This window comes from Athene noctua, chromosome 2 (assembly GCF_965140245.1).
Source record: "Athene noctua chromosome 2, bAthNoc1.hap1.1, whole genome shotgun sequence".
NCBI lineage: Eukaryota > Metazoa > Chordata > Aves > Strigiformes > Strigidae > Athene > Athene noctua.
This window is the reverse complement of record NC_134038.1, coordinates 76,919,788-76,940,125: the sequence shown is the minus strand read 5'-3', so window position 1 is coordinate 76,940,125 and position 20,338 is coordinate 76,919,788. Positions and strand designations below refer to the sequence as shown.

The 20,338-nt window shown below is 43.0% G+C and overlaps 1 protein-coding gene across 5 annotated transcripts in view; it reads left to right on the top strand.

Moving 5' to 3' along the window:
* Positions 1 to 338: 338 nt before the first annotated feature.
* The window catches only part of VWC2 (von Willebrand factor C domain containing 2), a 60,833-nt gene continuing 40,833 nt past the window's right edge, over positions 339 to 20,338 (top strand). For 2 of the 5 annotated variants that reach the window (XM_074897832.1, XM_074897835.1), the window contains exons 1-3: positions 339 to 675; positions 1,847 to 2,628; positions 9,375 to 9,504. In XM_074897832.1, coding sequence (XP_074753933.1) covers positions 1,915 to 2,628; positions 9,375 to 9,504 — 844 coding nt within the window. In that variant the 5' untranslated portion in view covers positions 339 to 675; positions 1,847 to 1,914. Of the gene's footprint in view, positions 676 to 897; positions 996 to 1,184; positions 1,280 to 1,846; positions 2,629 to 9,374; positions 9,505 to 20,338 lie in introns of those variants that run through there. The other 3 variants (XM_074897836.1, XM_074897833.1, XM_074897834.1) reach the window with 3 other exon arrangements.

The window sequence follows — 20,338 nt, the reverse complement described above, 5'->3', positions numbered from 1 at the left end:
CCTCTTCAACGCTGCTTTAACGGCGGCCGCGGCTCGGCTGTAGCGCGGCTTCGCAGCCGGGCCCCGCAGCCCTGCGCGACCGTGACCCGCCGGGCCCCCGCGCAAGGTTGCGCGTCCCCGCCGCAGGCTCCGCGCCACGCTCGCACCTCTGACCGGCGCCCTCCCGCCGCCGAAAAGTTACACCCGCCAGGGCGCGGGGCTGACCCCACGCCGCCCCGCTTTTCCCCCGGCTGCGGGGGCGCCCCCCGCCCTCCCCCGGCGCCGCCGCGGGGCCCCGCGGGACGGGCGGGTCTGCACCCCCACGCACACCGCCGGCGGGAAGGGGCGGGCAGGCGCGGCCGCCCCACGGCGAGCGGCCCGTCCCCTCCCCACGCCGCGCCCCGCCGCCGGCGGGAGAGAGGGAGGGTGCGCCCCGTCCTGCCCTCCCTGGGGACGGGGGCGCACGGCCGCCATGTGAGAGAGACGGGGCCCGCGGCGGAGCCCGCCCCCGGGGCGGCGGGGCCGGATCGCTGGCCGCCGCGCCGCGCTGCAGGCTCGGCAGGTCGGCCGAGGCGGCGGGCGGGCAGCAACAAGGCGACACCGGCCGCCCGCCCGCGGCCCCGCCATGGGAGCCGGGCGGGGGGCGAGGGTCGCCGCCCCGAGCCGCCGGCGGGGCTGAGCCCGGCACCCGCGCAGGTAGAGAGGTGCCGGGCCACGGCGGAGAGGGGGGGGCTGCGGGAGGGGGGGGCTGGGGAAGGGGCTGCACCCCCGCCGCCCCCCCTTCCCCCGGGAGGGGGGTCGGGCGGCGCTGCCCAGCCCGCCGGAAAGTTTGGGCGGTGGGCGCGGCGGCCTGGCTGCGGTTGTGCCCCGCGGTGCCGGTACCGCCGGTGAGGGCCGGGGGAGGCGGGCGGGCGGGCAGAGAGGGGCGGCTTTTAAATGGCTTCGAGGAGCGGTACCTCGGAGGTGGGGCCGTGCCGGGAGGCTGGAGCGCCTTTGCTTATCGCGGCCGGAGGAATGTACGTATTTTGGTTCGGTGTTTGTTTCTTTTGGTTTGGGGTTTTTTTCCGGTTTAACGCGCAGTGGTTTAAGGAGAGGAGCCGGGAGTATTGCTGAACTCCTGGAGGGTGTGGGTTAAACCAGCCTCTGCTGCGGAAACTCTGAACCGTTCTGCTTTGCCTTTAAAACGCGGGGAGAGAGAGGTGGCGTGTGCGCGTTTAGGTAGTTCGGAAGAGAGGTAGTTTGGCTCTGCTCGCTTTAATGTGCTTGGATTTAGTTGTCTTTAACAGAAATGTGCTCACCGGTAGGTATTTAACAACAACAACAACAAAAAAAAAAAAAAAACAAAACAAAACAAAAAAAACCAAACAAAAACCAATAAGCCAACCAAACAAAACCAGCGTAGTTCCAACTGAATAAGAGGTTAATGGAAATCATCGTGCGTGCAGTCAGGGAATAAGGACTCCATTGGGTGATTTCTATTCCGAACTCTGCTGTGTTTTGGGGAGCTCCATTTAATTCAGCGTGCAGCCGTCCTCTTCACGTGTTGTCATTTGACAGGAAAAATAACCCCCAAACGTGCAGGTTTTGGCATGCACCCGCCTTTGCAAACCTCAACTCCCCGCGGTTCTGCGTGGTGCTCTCAGGGGGCCGAAGACGCCCGGTCCGTGTCCAGAGCCCGGCTATTTATAAGACTTGGCAGAGCGGGGGAGGAGGAGGGATGCAGCAGCAGGCTGTTGTTTGCCTTTTGCATAAACTACCGAGGCAGGTTGCATATTGTTAGAGATGTTGCATCGGTGGAGGCGGGAGGTGGGGGGCGGGGGGGGAAGAAGTGCCGAAGCTGAAGTGTTGCTAATCCTTCTCTTCCTAGGGACTGTGGATCTGCGAAGCGCTTCCCTCCGATGTGAATGCAGTGTCCCCTGTGGGATGCAGTAGGTGATGCCCAGCTCTACTGCAATGGCAATTGGAGCTCTCTCTAGTTCTCTTCTCGTAACCTGCTGCCTCATGGTTGCCCTCTGTAGCTCCACCATACCTGTACAGAAACTGGCCAAGGCTCAAGACAAACAGGAGATAAAGGCGAGCCAGGAAAAGAGAGATCACACATCTACAAGGGACAGCCAGACAGGCCCGGGGAAAATGAATGAGATCGGCCGGAGCGGGAGGGAGGAGGGTGGCAGGGACTGGAAGAGCAAAGGGAACAGGAACTACTCGAACAAGGAGTCTTGGACTAAGCAAAAGCAGGCTTGGAGCAGCCAGGGGACGAGCAGTAAATCGGGGAGCATTCAAGTGCAAGAGCAAAGAGACGCTGCTCCCGAGGAACCTCAGGTGGCTGAAGATTCATCTCTCCCAGAAGCTGTTGCGAGTGTCACTCCCGAGCCTCCGGAGGAATACGCCTACCCGGACTACCGTGGGAAAGGCTGCGTGGACGAGAGCGGCTTCGTCTACGCCATCGGGGAGAAGTTTGCGCCGGGCCCCTCGGCCTGCCCCTGCCTCTGCACCGAGGAGGGCCCGCTGTGCATACAGCCCGAGTGCCCCAGGCTCCACCCTCGCTGCGTCCAGGTGGACACCACGCAGTGCTGCCCGCAGTGCAAGGAGAGGAAGAACTACTGCGAGTTTCGAGGGAAGACCTACCAGACCCTAGAGGAGTTCATGGTAAGAGCTGAAGCTAAAGGTCGTTTTGTGGGTCTTCCTCTCCTTAAAAGTGGCGTTGAGTTCCTCAAGTGCCTTCTCAGTGCTGGGACCCCCCCCCCCCCCCTCCCCTTTTCATTTCTGTGTTAATACTCCTTCTACTATGATGTAAAATATTCCCCTTAAACATGACCTTTCTTGCTCTATGATACTGTAACATTTTTAAATGAGGGGGCTGATCTTTATTAATTCCTTTGGTATTTACAGTAAAAAATGCTTCTTAAAAGGATGCTACTCGATGGTGATGCTGAAAGATTTCATAAAATCCACAAGACATTTGTTATTTAACTGTTAACTGTGAAACTTCTACCTTGCAGAGATCGAGCAGAGTTTAGTGGACTGACTTCTATTCCTAGTAATCAGTCTGTGATGATAACTCTTTCATAACAATCATTTATCTTTAACTTTTTAACCATTTAAACTGTGTTGCTAAGGTTGCATAATTTTTACTTTCTGAGAATGTTTGGACCTTCCTTTTAGTAAGATCATGGTTCACAATCTGAATTACACTGGCACCTAAACAAAGGACTTGAAAAGCTTTATGTTTAGGGAAATCCTTTTAGGCTAGGGCCTTTTAAGCATTATTGTGCAAGGTCATTATAATTGAAAATGCAACTTATCAGAGTGTGCTGAAAAGTTTTGGAGTTGGAGCAAATTTCCTGGTTGCTTGCTTTGCCTTTTTCCCTTTAGTATTTTCTTGTGGCTGAGATCTGCAAGCAGGCTCTAAGACTTTGCTTGCAAGTGACTGTTAGATACTGGGCTGGTCCAAACCCCATTTCTGAATACATCCAAGATTTATGAGCTGAGTATGTTGAGGGTGAGCACAAAATCCAGTTCAGGCTTCTGGAAGCTTGAGCCCATCTCAGGATGGAGAAAAAGAAAATGTATTTGTGAAGGCTGTGAATAAGTTGCCAGCTCTGCTCTCTGTGGCATTTGCATGTTCTTGGAAACTTAACTTTGATTCATAATGTCTTTCCATGTTATCCAATTTAATAAAAAAATAAATTAATAAAGGAGCAATTACTCTCTCCAGAATAAATCACAGTGTTTCCCCTTGCTCTCTTTAGGCAGTAATGTGTAGAGCACTGGTGGATTTCAAAGCACGGCAGAAAGCGTTGAATCATCCTCCCTTTTCCATGTCACCCTCAAGACCCACATTCAGCTTTGGGGTGGGAGTTTTCTAAGAGGAAGAAACAGTGGCTAGTTGATGTGACCCTCTCAGAGATGGATTGTGAGATCCTGCCTTTTCCAGTGAAGTTAGTTCTGAGGGGAGACCAAAACAGGGATGCTTCTGCACACGTTCTCTGTGGGTCAGTTTTAAAGGGTTCTCCCCACTCCTCATTCAAGCTTTTCTAACAAGTTGCATTTCTTTGTCTTTTTATATGTCCCGTTGATGGCAGTAAATCAAACCTAAAATACATTATAGTGTGTAGTGAGAGAATAAAACCTTAGGGGTCCCTGTTACATTTGAACATGTCTGGCAGCCTTGGTAAAAGGGGAGTGCTGAATGATGACATTTACAGAAACGTTCTGAGAAGACTTTTGCTTTCAGCTTAACCCCGTTCAACCTATAGCCCTCATGTTGATACCCTCCTGTAATGAAACATAGGTTCCCTTACTGCTTTGTGTTAGCCAGCTTTGGAAACATGAGTGAGAAGGGATGCCTGTGACAAGGGATGCCTGGTCAGGGTGCAGAAGGAAAGTTACCAGTGCAGTTAGGCAGTTGAACTGCAGCCTGTTTATTCTGACATGTCAGGACCTTGGTTTTCAGTTGAGTTTTGACGTTAGTTTCAGCACTGTGAACACAAAACCGTAAACGCAGCTGTTTGCCCATACCACTGCAATCAGTGGAGATGTCTGGTGAGGTAAGGTACAGCTGTAGTCAGATGGCTGCTGCTCACTGGAAGCAGTGGTAAATGCAAGTAATTGCACACGGTTTCAAAGGTCATTTTACAAGTTTAAAGTTGATGGTCTTAGAGAGGTTACTAATATGCTGTCTCGATTAAGGTCAGGGAAGGAGTTATAAATGGATAGAGAGCTGATTTTTCTCTGTGTCTGCACTTACAATTTGTGGCAAAGAGTACCATCACTGAAGGAAAAAAGAGGTGACCTTCTAACAAGTGCACAAACATTTATGTATAGATGTATAAATATGCATGCAAGTTTGGGAGTTTGCTTATATAAAATTCATATATGGCTTGGCATGGCAAAAAATTGCCCTGACCAGAGCCAGTGCCAGCTGGGAAGCTGAGTGTGCCAAGGAATGGGAGGTTTGATGCATTTCTTCTTTGATTCACAGTCCTTCCTGCAGGCTTTGCTTGTGTGTGTATGCATACATTTTTCTGTTTTCAAAATGGACACGGATGTCAACACAAATCACAACACGAGTGTGAGGGAAAGATGAGGTTAAAGCTGTTTCCCTCAGTACCACTCTACTCTCCTGGGGGTATCGTGAAGCAGGATGGCAGAAGGATCACAGCATCCAGATGAATGAAACTGGGAGCAAAAGCCTTAGTTGGTGAAACGGTGAAATGCAGTGAGGATAAAATTCTGCACTAGAGCTGGAGATTGCTGAGCACGTGTTCCTTGAGAGGCTTTTCAATCTTACAGTAAGATTTGAAAATGCAGGCTGACTTATAGCCTTACAAGGACCATAAATTATCTTCAGAAGTGTAATGTTTGGGGAAGACGTTTTGGAAAGTTTTTGCTTTGTGCATCTTTTTTAGAATTTATTTGCTACCAATAACTGTATTTATTTGTGAATTAAGTTACTTGGAAATCTGGAAGACAACAAACCCAAATGGATTTTGAAACATCTGTGGTATTTTGAAGGCACACAGAAGTAAAACCAAGGCTGGTATGTTTATTCCTGTCAGCCTAACCTCATTCATGTCCTCCTGAGTTGTATAAGTGGCAAGGAAATACTAAAAAAAATCCCAGCACAATAGCAAATAACTTTGGGTTTATGATAGGTTGTTGTTTTGTTTGTTTGTTTTTTTTTTTTTAAATTTAGATGTTTTCAAGGCTCAAGGAACCAAATGTAGATTATGAATTTTTCTAATTCAGATTTTTTGTTAGTTTGGTTTTGGTTTGTTTTTCAATTAAAGTTTGTCATGTGGAAAGGGGGAAGAGAAAGCTCAAATTACTTTGGGCCACAACTTCAATGCGTGCAAATGATTTGCCGCTTCTTAATGATGACAATTTACACGAAGTTGCTGGATAAATCTGCTCCCCTTATTAAGCTACAGACTTCTTCATGCCCCACTAGTGGGAAATCTACCTGTTTACACAATGGTGTGTTTGCTTTTTAACAACATCTGCAACTCCATTTATACATCTGCTCATAAACTTCCTTTTAAACGGTTCTAAAGAAGTTGGGGGTTTTTTTTTGCCATCTGTACTCTATTTTCTACAGGTTTTATGGCTGTCTGGTGAATACGTAAGACTTCTGTGCCTCTCATTGTCTTCCTACAGTTTTTTGCATGGGCGGAACTATTACTGCTATAGAGTTAATAGCTTCATCTGTAGACCACAGAGATGTGGTATCATTAGTCTTCAGAGAGAGGTTGATGGGTGGTATTATTTCCAGTCCAGCCTGGTTATGTCAGATGTGCTACACATGAGTGCTGCCAGGCTAGTCGTTTCCCAGATGAACAAGTGGGATTCTTGTTGCATTGGCTGCCACTAGGAACTTTGCTGCAAGGAGCGCGCTTACCTTGTGAGAGTAGAAGAGAGGAAACAAAGGGCCCAATGTGTCTTTTCTTTCTGATTTATTTAGCTGTTGTTACATGTACAGCCTGTCTTTCTCTCTCTCTCTCTCTCTCTCTCATGATGATTATGTCTCCCAAGTATTAAGCTGCCATTAAGATGCAGAAAGAAGTGGAGTTCTTCTACAGTTCTTGCTACCTCCTGATGATATATAAAAAGCAACGGACTACTATTTAGTCCAAAGATGAACAGATAAAGGTTGACACTCATACCATTTTAGCAGCCACTGTGGTTCACTTACATGCCTGAAAAGAGCTTTGTAGAAATAAGCACATGGAGACCTTCCTTAACTCTGCTACCATTACTCATATTGGTGGGTCGTACAGATGACAGTACTTATTAAAGGTGTACTATATTCCCTGAAATCCCATGGTCTGTTACACAGTACACAGGAAGGGTATTCATGACTGCAGCATCACATTAACAGTGTACTCCATACATGAAAGATTTAGTCTTCAACTGTATGTGCTGTGTAGGACGGAAGTGTTCTGAATCACCATTAGATAAAGATTAGATCAATTTTGTTTCTCATTCAGTAGTATTTTCAGTGCTTCATTAAATGGCTTCCTGTTCTAGGAATTTTAGGCTTCTGTCAAGTTCGGAATTCTAGTAAACAACCTACTTAATTAGAATATGTTTAAATTTTACAGATGAGAGATTTTAGGAATAACATCTGTGTGCTGTCTTGTTTCCTGATTATCATCAGATACTGTATTTATGTTTTTATACCGCTTCTAATATTGAATGACACAGCTACTGAGCAGTGTCCTGGGAGAGGGATTATCTGTTGTGGTAGTTAGTGGTCATGTTGAACTGTGATGATTGGCAAATTTTCATCTTTTTTCAAGCCATGGCCAAATAATGTTAAAACTGATTGAAAGCTATAGGTTTGCCTTGTTGAGCTTGATCCTTGGAATTGAGTTCTGGTAGCTCTGATCAAGTAGGATTCCTTAAAAATAATAATAAAAAATAATCAGTTCTCCTTAAAAACATATTTCCTTATTTTAGCAAGTATTGTTTCCGGATATAACTCCAGCAGGATGGATTCTTCCTATTGACTTGCGGATAGTTAAGAGCTTGGGTTTGCTGACACTCAAAATTTCATGTGCAGTTCAAGTGATTACCTGGAATACCTGAGCCTCTCGACTCTGAACACTGGATCAGAAACCTCCTCATCTGCTGGCACTCCAGCTCTGCAAGTGAATGTGGCAGTTTATGAACCATTACAGGACAAAGTTCTTGTCCCAGAGACTGCAGTGAGAATCTGCAGTACTGGACTGTCAGCCTCCTTGAAGCATTTTATAAACATATGGTGTGGTGTTATCCTTGGTAGAGTGTAGACCAAAGAGAAAACTGGAAGTGAGTAGCTAGCAAAGGAAGGAAAGGAAATGAGTAATAGTAATAAAAACAGAAAGCAACACAGAAAGAGACCCTGTTTAGGCTTTCTGAGCAGAGGGGACAGCGTGAAAGATATGTGAGTGCATAAGCAAATAACAGCCCTGGCAGGTGGGAAGAGAAGTGGCAAAGCATGGATGAGCATTTAGTTGGAGATGATGCTGTGCAAGCATCAGCATGTTTGAACTTTGGAAGTGAGAAGGATGTGAAAGAGGCAAGCAAGCAGAGAATGGATTTGACAAAAAAATGTAATGGGCTGCCTAAGAGGGAGGAGGAACAGATGATCTGCAAGTTAGACATCTGGATGATTCTTCACAGAGAATAGTTGGGGGTTTTTTTTAGATTTGAGGTTACTCTGCTTTTGATGGAGAAATGCAACAGGTGGTTGTTTGCATCAACTGGAATCTGGAATGAAGAAGGGTCCATAAAAAAACTGCCTCATCCTTAATAAACCAAGAATCTGCATATATTATAGATTTAGAGGATCACTAATAATAACATTCAGCTGCATTTTCATCCTGTGCTCGGATCATGGATGCCAGCGTGGGTTTTTTGGAGTACAGCAATGAGGTTTACAGTATACCATTTATTGCTCTTTAGCACCCTTGCTTCCCTCTACCTCCAGCTCCTTGTGTGGTACGAGGATGTCAGTCATGCAGTGTGCAGCGCCTGGTCAGGGACAATTAAGAGGACAGCTGGAATTGTACATGTGCTAGATGCAGACATTTGAAAGTCCATTTTTTCCTAAATAGGGCCTTGATGCTGTTTTGTTTGGAATTCATTTCACTGAAGTAGGTCATTCAAATATAATTATCTCATGGTACTCCCGTTCTATAGAGTTCTTCAAAGCCGGTAACATTTCAGTAGGTAAAAAGGGTGACCTGTATTTTGCTTCACCCCTTTCTTTGAATTGCAGTTTCTTTTCAGAAAGCTACACGTATCACAAGAACGAATACAAATACAGTTAACCTTTGGAAAATACTTGAATTCAAAGGAGGGGTTTTTATGACTTCTCATTGACAATTATAATTTGCAAAGAAATGCAACTTTCTGCTACCAGAAAGCTTTCAAACCTGGAAAAATTGCAATAAAGATTTCCATTAAAAGAAAGTTCATATTTCATTTAGCAAAATTTTTCTTCTTTAAATACAGTATCTTCTGCTAAATTACTTTTCGAACCCCTAATAGAATTAAGATGGCTTTCATTTAAATTACAAACTTAATTTGCTGGAAGTTCATTAGAGATGTGGTAGGGAAATTTTTGCTTTATTTGTGTTAAAAGTCTAAAGTGTTCTTGTTCACAGGATCCCTTTGACTTTCCCATATGGTGCACAGGTTCAGAGCAGAACCTGTGTAATTTTTCTGCTGTGGTTCTCTAAGTTTACAGGAGCCCAGCCTCGCGCTCTGCATTATTCAGACCACAAAAAGCATTTGTTTTAAAGTGGAGAGGAAAAAGAGGTTACGGAAAGAACAGTGCGGATGGGAAGGTAGAAGCTGCATGCTTAAGAAGAGCATTAAGTTAAAAAGAGACTGGATTTGTGTTTCAGGTTTCTCCATGTGAGAAGTGTCGCTGTGAAGCCAATGGTGAGGTGCTGTGCACTGTCTCAGCTTGTCCCCAGACCGAGTGCGTGGATCCGGTGTATGAACCCGATCAGTGCTGTCCTATCTGCAAAAATGGTAAGTAACAGCTGCAAAACTAGAAGGGGGCTTCTGTCAGAGAGATCCATGTTGCTCTGTTCTGTTTCTGAAATTAAAAAAAATCCAGTATTTTCCTTTTTCCCCAAATGGTGAAGAGTTGTGTGTGGATGTTGTCTTCCTGGTGTGAGGAGTCAGATCTTCCCTTGTCTGGGATGGACTCAGTTATGACCTACAGGGATTTTTGTTACCCAGGAGACAATTCAGATGTTAATACTAGATATTCATGTGGCTTTTGGATATACATTTTGCATGAACTCACTGTAGTTATGTTTTATATAGGCACACAAAATGGAACTCAAGCTCTTCATGTTATCCACCTTTCATCATGAGCAGGAAAAGTTACTTTTGTTCTCTCTTCTTATTTGTTCCCCTTTCAGAGATTCTTCTCTCTCTTTTTTTTTTTTTTTCCTGAGGCAAATCAAATGTACCTTATTGAGCTCATTTAATTTTCATAACTAAATGAATTAAACTCCCAAGTTTAATTGAATATTTTTTGTGACTAAATTAGACAGAAAGTCTCTCTACTCCCAGCAAGGGCTTGCATTAGATCAAAGTCTTGGTCTATTTAGAGGAAAAAATTACATGACACTCTAGCTCATCACTTATAAAGAAGAAATTATAATTTATTAATAGAAATGAAAGCTGCAAAATCTCAAATGAAATTATATTTGAAATGAAAAAAGACATTTAAAAATATTCAGATAATTTGTAGCCATATATTATTTCTCTAGAATAGGTATGTTCCGTTACATTAGCTAAAACAAACTGATTAAAATTGTGGAAAAGCTAGGGGAGGAGAAAGTGTACAGCATATGCTTCCTGCAAATTCAACAGTAGATGATAAGGGATAGTTAATTGCATTGGAGGAGTTTCATTTGTATGGGTATAAAAGTAATTGCTTCACATCCCTTAATTGGTTGTTAAAACCCTGAAGGAATTTGTTCTCAGCTGTTCAGCTTAAGGGCACTCTGCTTTTGGAGATGAGAACAGGCATTTTTTGAGGCATTTCGGGACAGCAAGAAGGGCTAAATTCGGGAGTTGGTGTTGTGATAGCTGGCCGGTCCGGAGGATCCTTTAGCACTTGTTTGATGGCAGCAGCCTTCTCAAGGTGCTAACAGGCTTTTTGTGTGCACCACTCTCTGCTGCAGCTCCCCAGGTCGGCATGACTCTTGGCAGGGAAAAGTCTGTTTTCAGTTTCAGGGATGGAGTTACAAGCATGACGTGTTAAGTCTATCTAGTCTTTCTCTCTGAATTCCACTAGCAGTGTTAGCACTGTTTGGAGCTGTATTGACTTTCCATCAGTGCCCGTTCTCCCACAAACATCAACATAATGCACTTTAGTGGCCACCTCCCAGTGGCTTGCCTTTGGATTAAGATGGTATGGCCATGTGGGGCTTGGCATGGCTGTTCGCACAGATTCCCTGGCACATTTTCCAGAAGTGGGGCGTTTTTTAAAAATGGTACCTAAAACAGGCCTTAGTTGTGAGCAAGCTGCTTTCTCTCCAAGTGCTAAAGTTGAATTACCTGAGTTCTGCCTGCAAGAAAAGGGTGGTCTTGTACTCAGCTTCTGAATCCCAAATATTACTTGCATATCCACTGGGTATAACCACAAGCTGGCATCCCTTGACCCAGTTTCAGACCAAGGTGACCAGAGCTGCCTGTTTCCAGTGAGCTGTCCTGTCACTTCTCTGCATGTCAGAGAACCAAGAGTAGCTTTACTTCTTAATTTTTAGACAAGGAAAAAAGCCATTAATAATAACAACAAAACAACATAGTTCAGAAGCTCAACTATTCTGGTTCAGCAGCTTTGGTATAGTATCACAAAGAAATTTCTGAGGAATCCTCTCTATCTGGGGAGTGTATTTAAAAAAAAATATGCCAGGCTGTTTGCTTCCAGAGCTTATTTTAAAGCATGGGACATGTGCAGTTTGTAAGGAACCTCAGTGAATTGCTGAATGTTTTTAATTAGATTGGAGCAAAAACCTACTGAGCAAGAAAACCTAGCCTGCCTCATCCCCTCATTTTCAAGCCTACTGGAACAAATGCTCTATGAATGTGAGCCGGGAAACAATCATCACATTGTGCTTCGGGGTTGATCATTGCAGCAGTGACATCAACAACATCATGTTAGTGACCCAAAAGAGCTTAGGTGATGTACAGGGAGCTCAGCTGCACGACCTGAATGGTGGGAAAGGTGGAGCTGTGGAAAGCGTACAGGTGGGGTGACTGCTGTCATCATCTGCATCCTACCCTTGGTAGAGCAAAAAGGGGTGAGGGGTGAAGTTCGGGTTCTCTACATTTACTAATATTTGTGTGTTAAAAATGAACACAATCCAACTCTCCTTCCCTTTCCTCACACTTTGTAACATACAACACTTCCCCAATTTTCCTGGCCTGTGGATTGCTGGCAGTGAACCAACAGAGTGAGAGCTAAGCAATTGCATCTGCTATGGGTAAGACCACGTGCAAATGCCTGATCAAGAATTATGGAAGACATCTAGTGAAAGCCTGCCATTATTAGAAATTAATGAATTCAGTCACTTGGCAGGTGTGAGACATTGTGCATTATCCCTTGTGGGAAGGAGGGAATGTAGTTGACTTCACCAACCTGATTCCACAAAAGTACTGGCAACCCTTCAGATGAGGGATGGAGAGGTGACTGCACATCAGGCTTACACAACTGTGCACATGTGTAGGTACAGACTTACTTAGAACGTGAGTATTAGTGAATGGAAAACTTGCAGAGCAAAGAAATCTTATGTGTAGGATTTAATAATCTTCTATCACAGCTTTCAAAAAGGAGCCTAGATACTTCCATAGCTGAAGATGTTATTTTCTTCTTTGTAGTCAGGTACAGGTAGTACTTTAAAGAAGTATCTGCTCTGAAAAGTAGTCTGTAGAAGGCATAAAAGGTGACCTGTCACTGAGAAAAGGTTGGGGACAGAGGGTAATGGAGGAGGGACTTTTCTTCTTGTGTGAGTTGATATGTTGAGCTTCATGCTTTCTGAAACCAACAGCAGCAGCAACGAGAAAAGATGTCCAGAAAGTTAAATCAGACTTCAGAGAGTTTCAGTAAGTAACAGATGCCCTATTCAGATCTCCATCCTGTTTTACACTACTAGCAACATAGTTACTTCTGTGGAAGCCATCCCTGTTCACAGTGATATTTGTAAGCTCAGAGTCTGGTACAGACATTTCTACAGTTCGTATGGAGTGAAGGGTAAAGATAATAGGCATACTCTTCCCTTTCCATTAGGAAAAGGCTGGGCACTTGTTTCTGATTCATTTGGGGCAGTGGGAGGGGGTGGGGGTAACACTGAAAGTGAATTTTCTTGCTAGATTAAATTACCTTGGTTGTCTGTTCCATTTCTGTTTCCAGTATGAGAGCCCTAATAGGCGTACGCAGCTGAATGCCGCTTTGCCTGAAGCGTGCAGCCGCGGAGCAGCCGATGGAGTTAAGGGTGGCCCTGCTCCTGCCGGTGTCTTTGCAGGAGGATGAGATTAAACCCACAGCCCATGTGGAGCCTGGAGGGGGAAACATGGTTGCTAGACCAAAAGCCATTTTGTTCAAAAAAGTCCCCAAGAGAATTTTCTTTTCATTATATGGCTGAAAGATTGCCCCAGATAAGATGAAGCTGATCCTGGTGCCTTCCTAGCATTTATCTCTGCGTCAGTGTCATTTCTCTGTCTGCAGAAGGGAGAGCTGAGCTGCTCCTGTCGGTGAAGGCTTGTAGTTACGCAGTCGAAAATGCAAATGCTGATGCCCGGGGTCAGGTGTGTTCTCAGGGCTGTAACGTCCACAGGAGGTGTCTTGTCTGTTCTCACTGGCTGTGCAAGAGGGAGACTTTACTCTGGATGCAGTCATCTTGGTTGCCTTAGGTGGGATGAATCAGGACCTCATTTCATGTTTGGGTTCATAGTTGTGGTTGAAATATGTGTGTCATATGGCTGAAATGGTTGCCACTAGTAAGGTGCAGGTCTAACATGATGTGGCCAGAGACGGTAAATGGTCAGGGTTTTGTATACCCCTACTGTGAGGTTGACTCACTGAAACTTGCTTTCGTACCTTTATGTACAATAACAGTGTTCAGGCATGAGGTGACTTGAGAGGGCCTCTGAATGGCAAGTGGGGACCTCCATCTGTATGAAGGAGCTCTCAAGCAGGGCGAAAACCTGATAAAGGCTGACAGAGCTGCTCTCCCCTTTTGCAACAATGGGACTTTGTGTCACTGCAGGACTCAAATCTATTAAAAAATGGTCCTGGTTGAGGCAGTACTGTAGGCCCTGTGAGCTGCTGTCCATCTAAAATCCAGGTGGAGAGAGGGTGTTGGGCTGAGGGACCTGTCAGGCCATAACAAGGCTAAGGATGTTTATTCAGGGCAGATAATGGCAGCTGCACCTTGGCAGCTCTCACTTGAGCTGGCTGTTTTCTCTTCCCTGCAGGCCCAGCTTTGCTCAAGCACCATGGAGAATCTGACCTGTAAAATTTAATGTTCTTCTGCAGTGTGTTTAAATAAAATATGATATGCCCTTGACCGTATATGCCTTGATCTCAGCAATGAAGAAAGTGTCATAATGTTGTCCAGGTAGAGGTCAAGGCAGGACTGTTGCAAACATCAGGCATTTAGTTGCTGTGAAATTTAAATAAACAGTGCCTTTGATTGTCCTTTCCTCCTCTTCCTATTTTAATTTTAAACAGCTTTCTCAGTCACACTTTTGCAGCTAATTTATACATAGCAAAGAAGACCCAGAAGTTTTAAAGCCTGAAAGTGGTTCTTCAGTCTACATTGAGGAAGGGATCAAATTAGGTAGCCATGGTGATCTCTTGTATGTGTAAAATATAAAAGTCATAAAATGATTGTAAAGTCTGGTTTATAAGATTGAAACAGTATTTCTTTTATAAAAAAAAAAAAAAAGGAATTTACATTAAAAAATAATAACGTAATGAACAAGAAATCATTTCAAACTAATCCCAGTTCCACCCATAGTGTATACACCAATACGTTTTGTTCCTTTCTGATGTGTTTAGTTCAGGTATTTGAATGCAGCGTGAAATTTGTTCCATGTTTCTGTGTGCATGAGTTGCTTAGCAAAAACTTTTACATAAACTTCTCACTTTAATAGCCTGTATTTTACAAAATGATTTGTAACATGGGACCGTTAACCGGGAAATATTAATGTTTCAGGTGGAATTAATGTTTCAGGGGGAAAAACACCATTAAAGTTGCATGAGAAGCTGTATGTGATTAAAATTGCCCAGTGAATATGCAGGTAGGCCAAAAAACTGTAGCGGATATTTTGGCAACTGTTTATTGAAAACAAAGAAATACCAGACTTGTTGCTTTTTGGCTGCACTGGGCATTTAAAGAGGCTTCTAAATCTGATAGGTGAAGTCAGTAAACTAGTTGCAGTAGTTTTTGGTGTTTCTGCTGTTGATGAAATTCAGTCTGTGTTGTCTCAATTCAAGGATTTCCTTTAATCCTATTTCATCTCTCTGCTCACCTCTCATTTTCTCTCTCTACTTTGGGAAAGTTGGTGGCTACACGAGCCACAATGTGCTTCCTGTGCAGAAATCATGGAATTTTCTTCTTGTTCCACTTACTCCACTTAGATCAGAACCTGTTTAAATGTGCATGGATTACCACTGCAGACTGGGCTGAGCAAAAACTTGTGCCAAAACCACATAGGCTTTATCGTTTCCAACTCAGATACATGTGCAAGCATTCACACACATATGGGATCCAGTGTTGACTTGTTATTTTCATATTGAGCTGGTTAAGTAGTGGTAGGTGTTATTATTTCATCTAAGGGTATTTATCCAGTGTATAGGTTATGCTGACTTTCAGGGTATATGATTTTTTTTTTTTCTCTAATGGTACAAAGCTGTTAGAGGATGAGAAGGATCTGTCTGAAGACGTTACAAAAGTACCCAGTTATATTGAGCCTAAATTGGTTACCAGGACAGATCTATTTATATAGTGTATATGTATTTATTGCATATACATATTGTATTTTTTTTTTTCCCACTGTGAAGCCAGAATGCTTTCATCTCAGAGTTCTGCTGTCACAAGGCAGCGGTAAGTGTCCCTGAGTGTATAGCATCCGGTCGTTTTGCTCAGACACCTGAGGACCATCAGAAGTTATACTAGTGTTCGGCATTTAGAGTAGTACTTTATACTTAAGTAGGAGAATGTAGAAGAGCCTATTAAAATATAAAAGCAGTGTACCCTATAAGCTTTCCAGAACTCACTTTGCAATATCTTCTCATTACAGGCTGCTGCAGTGAGCCTGAGAAGCATTTCTGTGGCAGTCAGTTTTTCTCCTCTTACCTGATACTACACGCTTTAACTTGTATATCACAGCTAAATTCTGTTGTATCAGTCACTTTCATGGCAACTGCTTGCAAGGGGTGTCACTTTACTGCGGGTTGAAGCAAAAGTCAATGATGTGCCCCGAACAGTTGTTTAGCAGTTGACGTTGTGAGTGTGGGAAACAAGCTGCCAGCTCCTTATGGTGGAGTTAGAAATTCAGCACGTTGTGGCTCCTGGACTCTTCAAAGATATCTTGTTTCAGCCCCAGAAGCAGAAAAATGAAAATGCTCTTTGTGCTGATAGAAAAAAAGAAACACTGAAATCCTTGGGTGGAGGAGAATAACTTTTCTGGCAACTGTCATGTATTTTACAAAAAAAAGGGGGGGAGAGGAAGATAGAGAGAGAGAGGAGGGTCTGACGTACCTTATGATGCTCACCACGGCAGTTTCACGTATCTGCTCTTCCTGGATGCTGGTTCTGGTTCAGACAGGAAAGTGCCTGAGTGCTAATATCCACCAGGGTATTGGAGTAAACAGTGTGCTATTGCTTGATTTGTCTTCCCTGACAGCTTCTCTTTTACATAGAGATGCATTTGGGGATTTGCTTGTTTTCTAGTGAAACAGCTAACCCATGCTCTTCAAAATGAAGCTTTGGGAGTTCATTTGGGGTTTTTTTGTTTGTTTTTTAAGTCATGTAAGAATTTTCTGAGTTTGTATTGCAGCTGTATTTACACACGTATACAGAGGTAGGTATGATGTTAAAAAAAAATAAATCCTGGCGCTCACATTGTGCTGTCTTCCTCCTCCACATGCTGCCCCCGGTGTTCTTTGCTGTTTGAAGAAATTCAGAAAACTAAGATTAAGGGAATTGAAGTTTTTCCTACATTCAGTCTTGTTCTTTATACTATTAATTAGAGGAAGTATTCCCAGTGTTAATTTTGCTCCCCCATTCTGCTACTGGATGTCTATTTTAATTTTGTATGTGTCACTGATTGAAATTGTGTCATAGATTTGGGGGGCATGTATGATTCCAAGGTCTGAAATACTTGTATGCATCTTGCTGTATGCTGTATCCTTGGAATAATATTTGCTATCCGTACAACACTGTACTATTTGATTAAATTATGAGCTCTTATATTCTGAAACCATATGTTGCTCCAGATTGAGTTATCATAGGTTAATGCACTACCCCATGCTAGCTGAGCCACTGTCACTGTCCATGTGAGATCTGTTATATTTTTTGCAGACAGTCCTGTTTGCAAACAGCAAGTATTTACAAGCTATGTACTTCAGCAATACAGTAATAGGACTACATGGCTGATTAGTATTTTGCAGTGTGATTAAAAGGAGCAATGAAGAAAGATACATACCTTGTGTGTTTTGCTTTGTATTCTTTTGGGTTTTTTCATTGCTATTTCATTATGCTAAAAGAGGCATCCAGGAGTTTGCTTGGCTTTGAGGGGAGGTGGAGGTTTTTATTGAAATGTTGTGGTAGGCTAGTATATTGAAAGTACATCCCTCTGATGATAAATGCTATATTCAAAATCTCCTTTTACTTCTAAGTGCAGTGTAATTTTCTCTGCTTATTTTTCACAGGAAGTTAAGGTTTAGGTGTTAAGATGTGAATTGATTCAGGTGACTTACTGATTGATGGAAGCAGGGAATTGGCTGATTTCGCTAAACTTCATTTCTTAACACATTGCTCTTCTATGATTTGTGCTTTGCAACCACAGTGGCCTTTCCACACAGTGCAGGATTGCTAATGTGAGGTCTTCCTTCACTCCTATATACTCCTCATTCTCTGGGATATGTCTTAGGTCTTTTATGAGCATGATAGCAATTTCAGAAGTTTTCTTCCACTCCTGTTTGAAGTGCATTTGTAAAGGAAGTACAGATCTGATGAAGAACAAGAAAATCTGTTTCCTTTCCCGACAGGAGTTTGACCAGGGGCTGACTTGTACACCTCTGCCAGTGTTTGGAAAAGGGTTCTGAAGGAAGAAGAGCAGTGGGTTCTTAGGGGAGGGCCTAAAAGCCTCTGGTATTTTTTATTATTTGTAAAATTGCAGTGCTTGTTTCTCTTGTTGCTCTAAATAGCATCTTACTGTTTTAAACTACTGCACTGGGGAACTCCCCTACACTGTGTGCTGTGAGATTCCTGAATTAAGTCCCTGACAATTACCTTTGCCCAGCAGGTCAAACATCTTTATCAGCTGGAGACTCAAGTGCTTTCCTAATTTAAAACCTTGATCTTTTAAGTTGGAAGCAGCTTTTACTTTGTGAACCTTTGGATTGCTTCCATGGGGGTAATTATCCATGCAGTTTTGCTTCCTTGAGCATGTTCAGCTGTACAGCAGTGATTAAAGAAAAAAAAAAAAGGAAAAGAAAATAACAGTTTTTAAGTAATTCCTTACCTTCACCAGCGCAGTTACCATAATAATTAGCATTCCAAAGCTGATTGGCAACCAAAAACTTTGATTGCTATTTTCATTTAGGAAAACTCTCTAATGTTTTTGGGTTTTTGCTGCCTACACTGATGCTAGTTAAATTTTCACTGGGGAGTGACTTCCTACAGCAAAACATCACATTCTTCTAAGTGCTCCATTCTTTTACTGAGTCTTCAATTCTGTTTGCTTGTTTCTGTGCCTGTAGCCCTTGAATGGGCAGGCCTGTTAAGACACAAATAAACCCAACTTACCTTACAGTCTTGTAGATAATGAGTGGTTTTGTCCTGCATTATTTTTTCTTGTGTTGCAATACATTGCTATTGCATGCTGCTTACTGACCACCTTTCTTTGAAATACTTGCAAGCAACAAGTCATATGCTGTTCATCACCTGTGGAAAGGATAAGTGTATCTTCACTGCATACTCACCCAACATGTGTTTTAATTTCTTTTTCTTTTCCAATGGAATTGATCAGATGGAGCAGTGGCAAGAACAGAACAAAGAATGCATTGTAACAGGACTCAAAATGCCATTGAATAAAGAATATCTATATCCAAGCAATTCATTTTGGGCCTCTTGTGTTCAAAATGCTTACTCACAATGTTATCTTCTTCCTTAAATGTAGTTCCACAAGAGTGTGGTGTTAATTGCTTTTCACAGAAAAAGTAAAGTTACTGCTTCTTATGATCCAAAATAGTTCCTTTCTGATACTATGATCTCACACCCTCTCAAACATTTTGAGTTCAAAAGGGAAATCACTGGTTAAGCTGGGCAATTTTGAGGGAGATAATACAGTTAGTGAGTCCTATTAAAGACAGAACAGAAAGAAGTAGTGACTGCTGTTGATATCTTATCAAGCCAAGTAACAAGACGGCACAATGGTAAATGAAATTCAGCAGAACCATATGGCAGGTAGTGAAAGAAATTGCTTGGATATTTTGATGACCTCTTGTTAAGATTTCTGCCAAGTTGTTTTAGTTAAATATCAATGTGAAATGCTGTATGTAAACATCTGTCAGACTTCATTAAGAAAGGTTTGCATTTATTAGAAGCATGTTATTATATAAAGACTTGTTCCTCCCACCTGATCTGTGTAATCTTCTGTGTTTGCTGAGCACTCAGCAAGAAGAGGTTGCAGAAGTACAGAGAAGAGCAGCAAGAAAGCTAAATATTTCCCTGTGAGAGTAGATGAGGTCTCTAGTAGTGAATTAAAAATCATGTGATAAAGTGTGGTACCAGGCAAGAGGGATAGTACCAATGAAAATCTTCCCTGTGCTCACAATAAAAAGTTGAGGGAGAAGCAAGAAAATCAAAAAGCATTGTACATCATAAGTTCTCTAATGTGCCACGTAATTAACCCATGAACATACCACAGAAGATAGTGCTGATACACAGTTTTCTAGGATTAAAATAAAGATAATTTCTTTGATAGAAGGAATGAATTACCTTAACCTAGCTATGGTGAAACTGCTTGGGGTGACATGCTGTGCAGCCTAGTAGAAACCTGCTTATAGGAGTTCATTTTCACATGAGCAGAATGTAATGTTACTGTCTCCTACTGCCCACATCTTAGAATTTCCTTTTTGAACTGCCTCTTGTTAAAGCACTTTGCAGAAAAATGATTAGGCTGTCATGACTTCAGCCTAGCCAAACCCGTCCTGGAAGTACATGTACCTTCTTGTTAAGGTAAGACAGACCTAAGTAAGAAATCTTTAAAACGGCAGCAATCCTTTTCCCGCACAACCATTGTACAATCACTGTGTTGTGTGCTGGGACACAATAGCATGTTACTTGATACATACAGACGAGACCTAATGCGGATGCCTTTTGGCATAGTATGCTTTCAGCTATTCAATCAAGCTTTATTTAAATGACCTAAAGGTAGGTCACTCATAAATTGCTTGTATAATAGCTATCCGTACTGCCAAAGATTTCTGAGATTGGTCAAAGGACTCTGTAGTTACAGTTCGTGTGTGTTTAATACAATCTACTGAAGGGCTAATTGAGGGAAAAAAAAGACTCAGAAGCAAATAAATTATAGTAGTTTATGGAGTTATTTG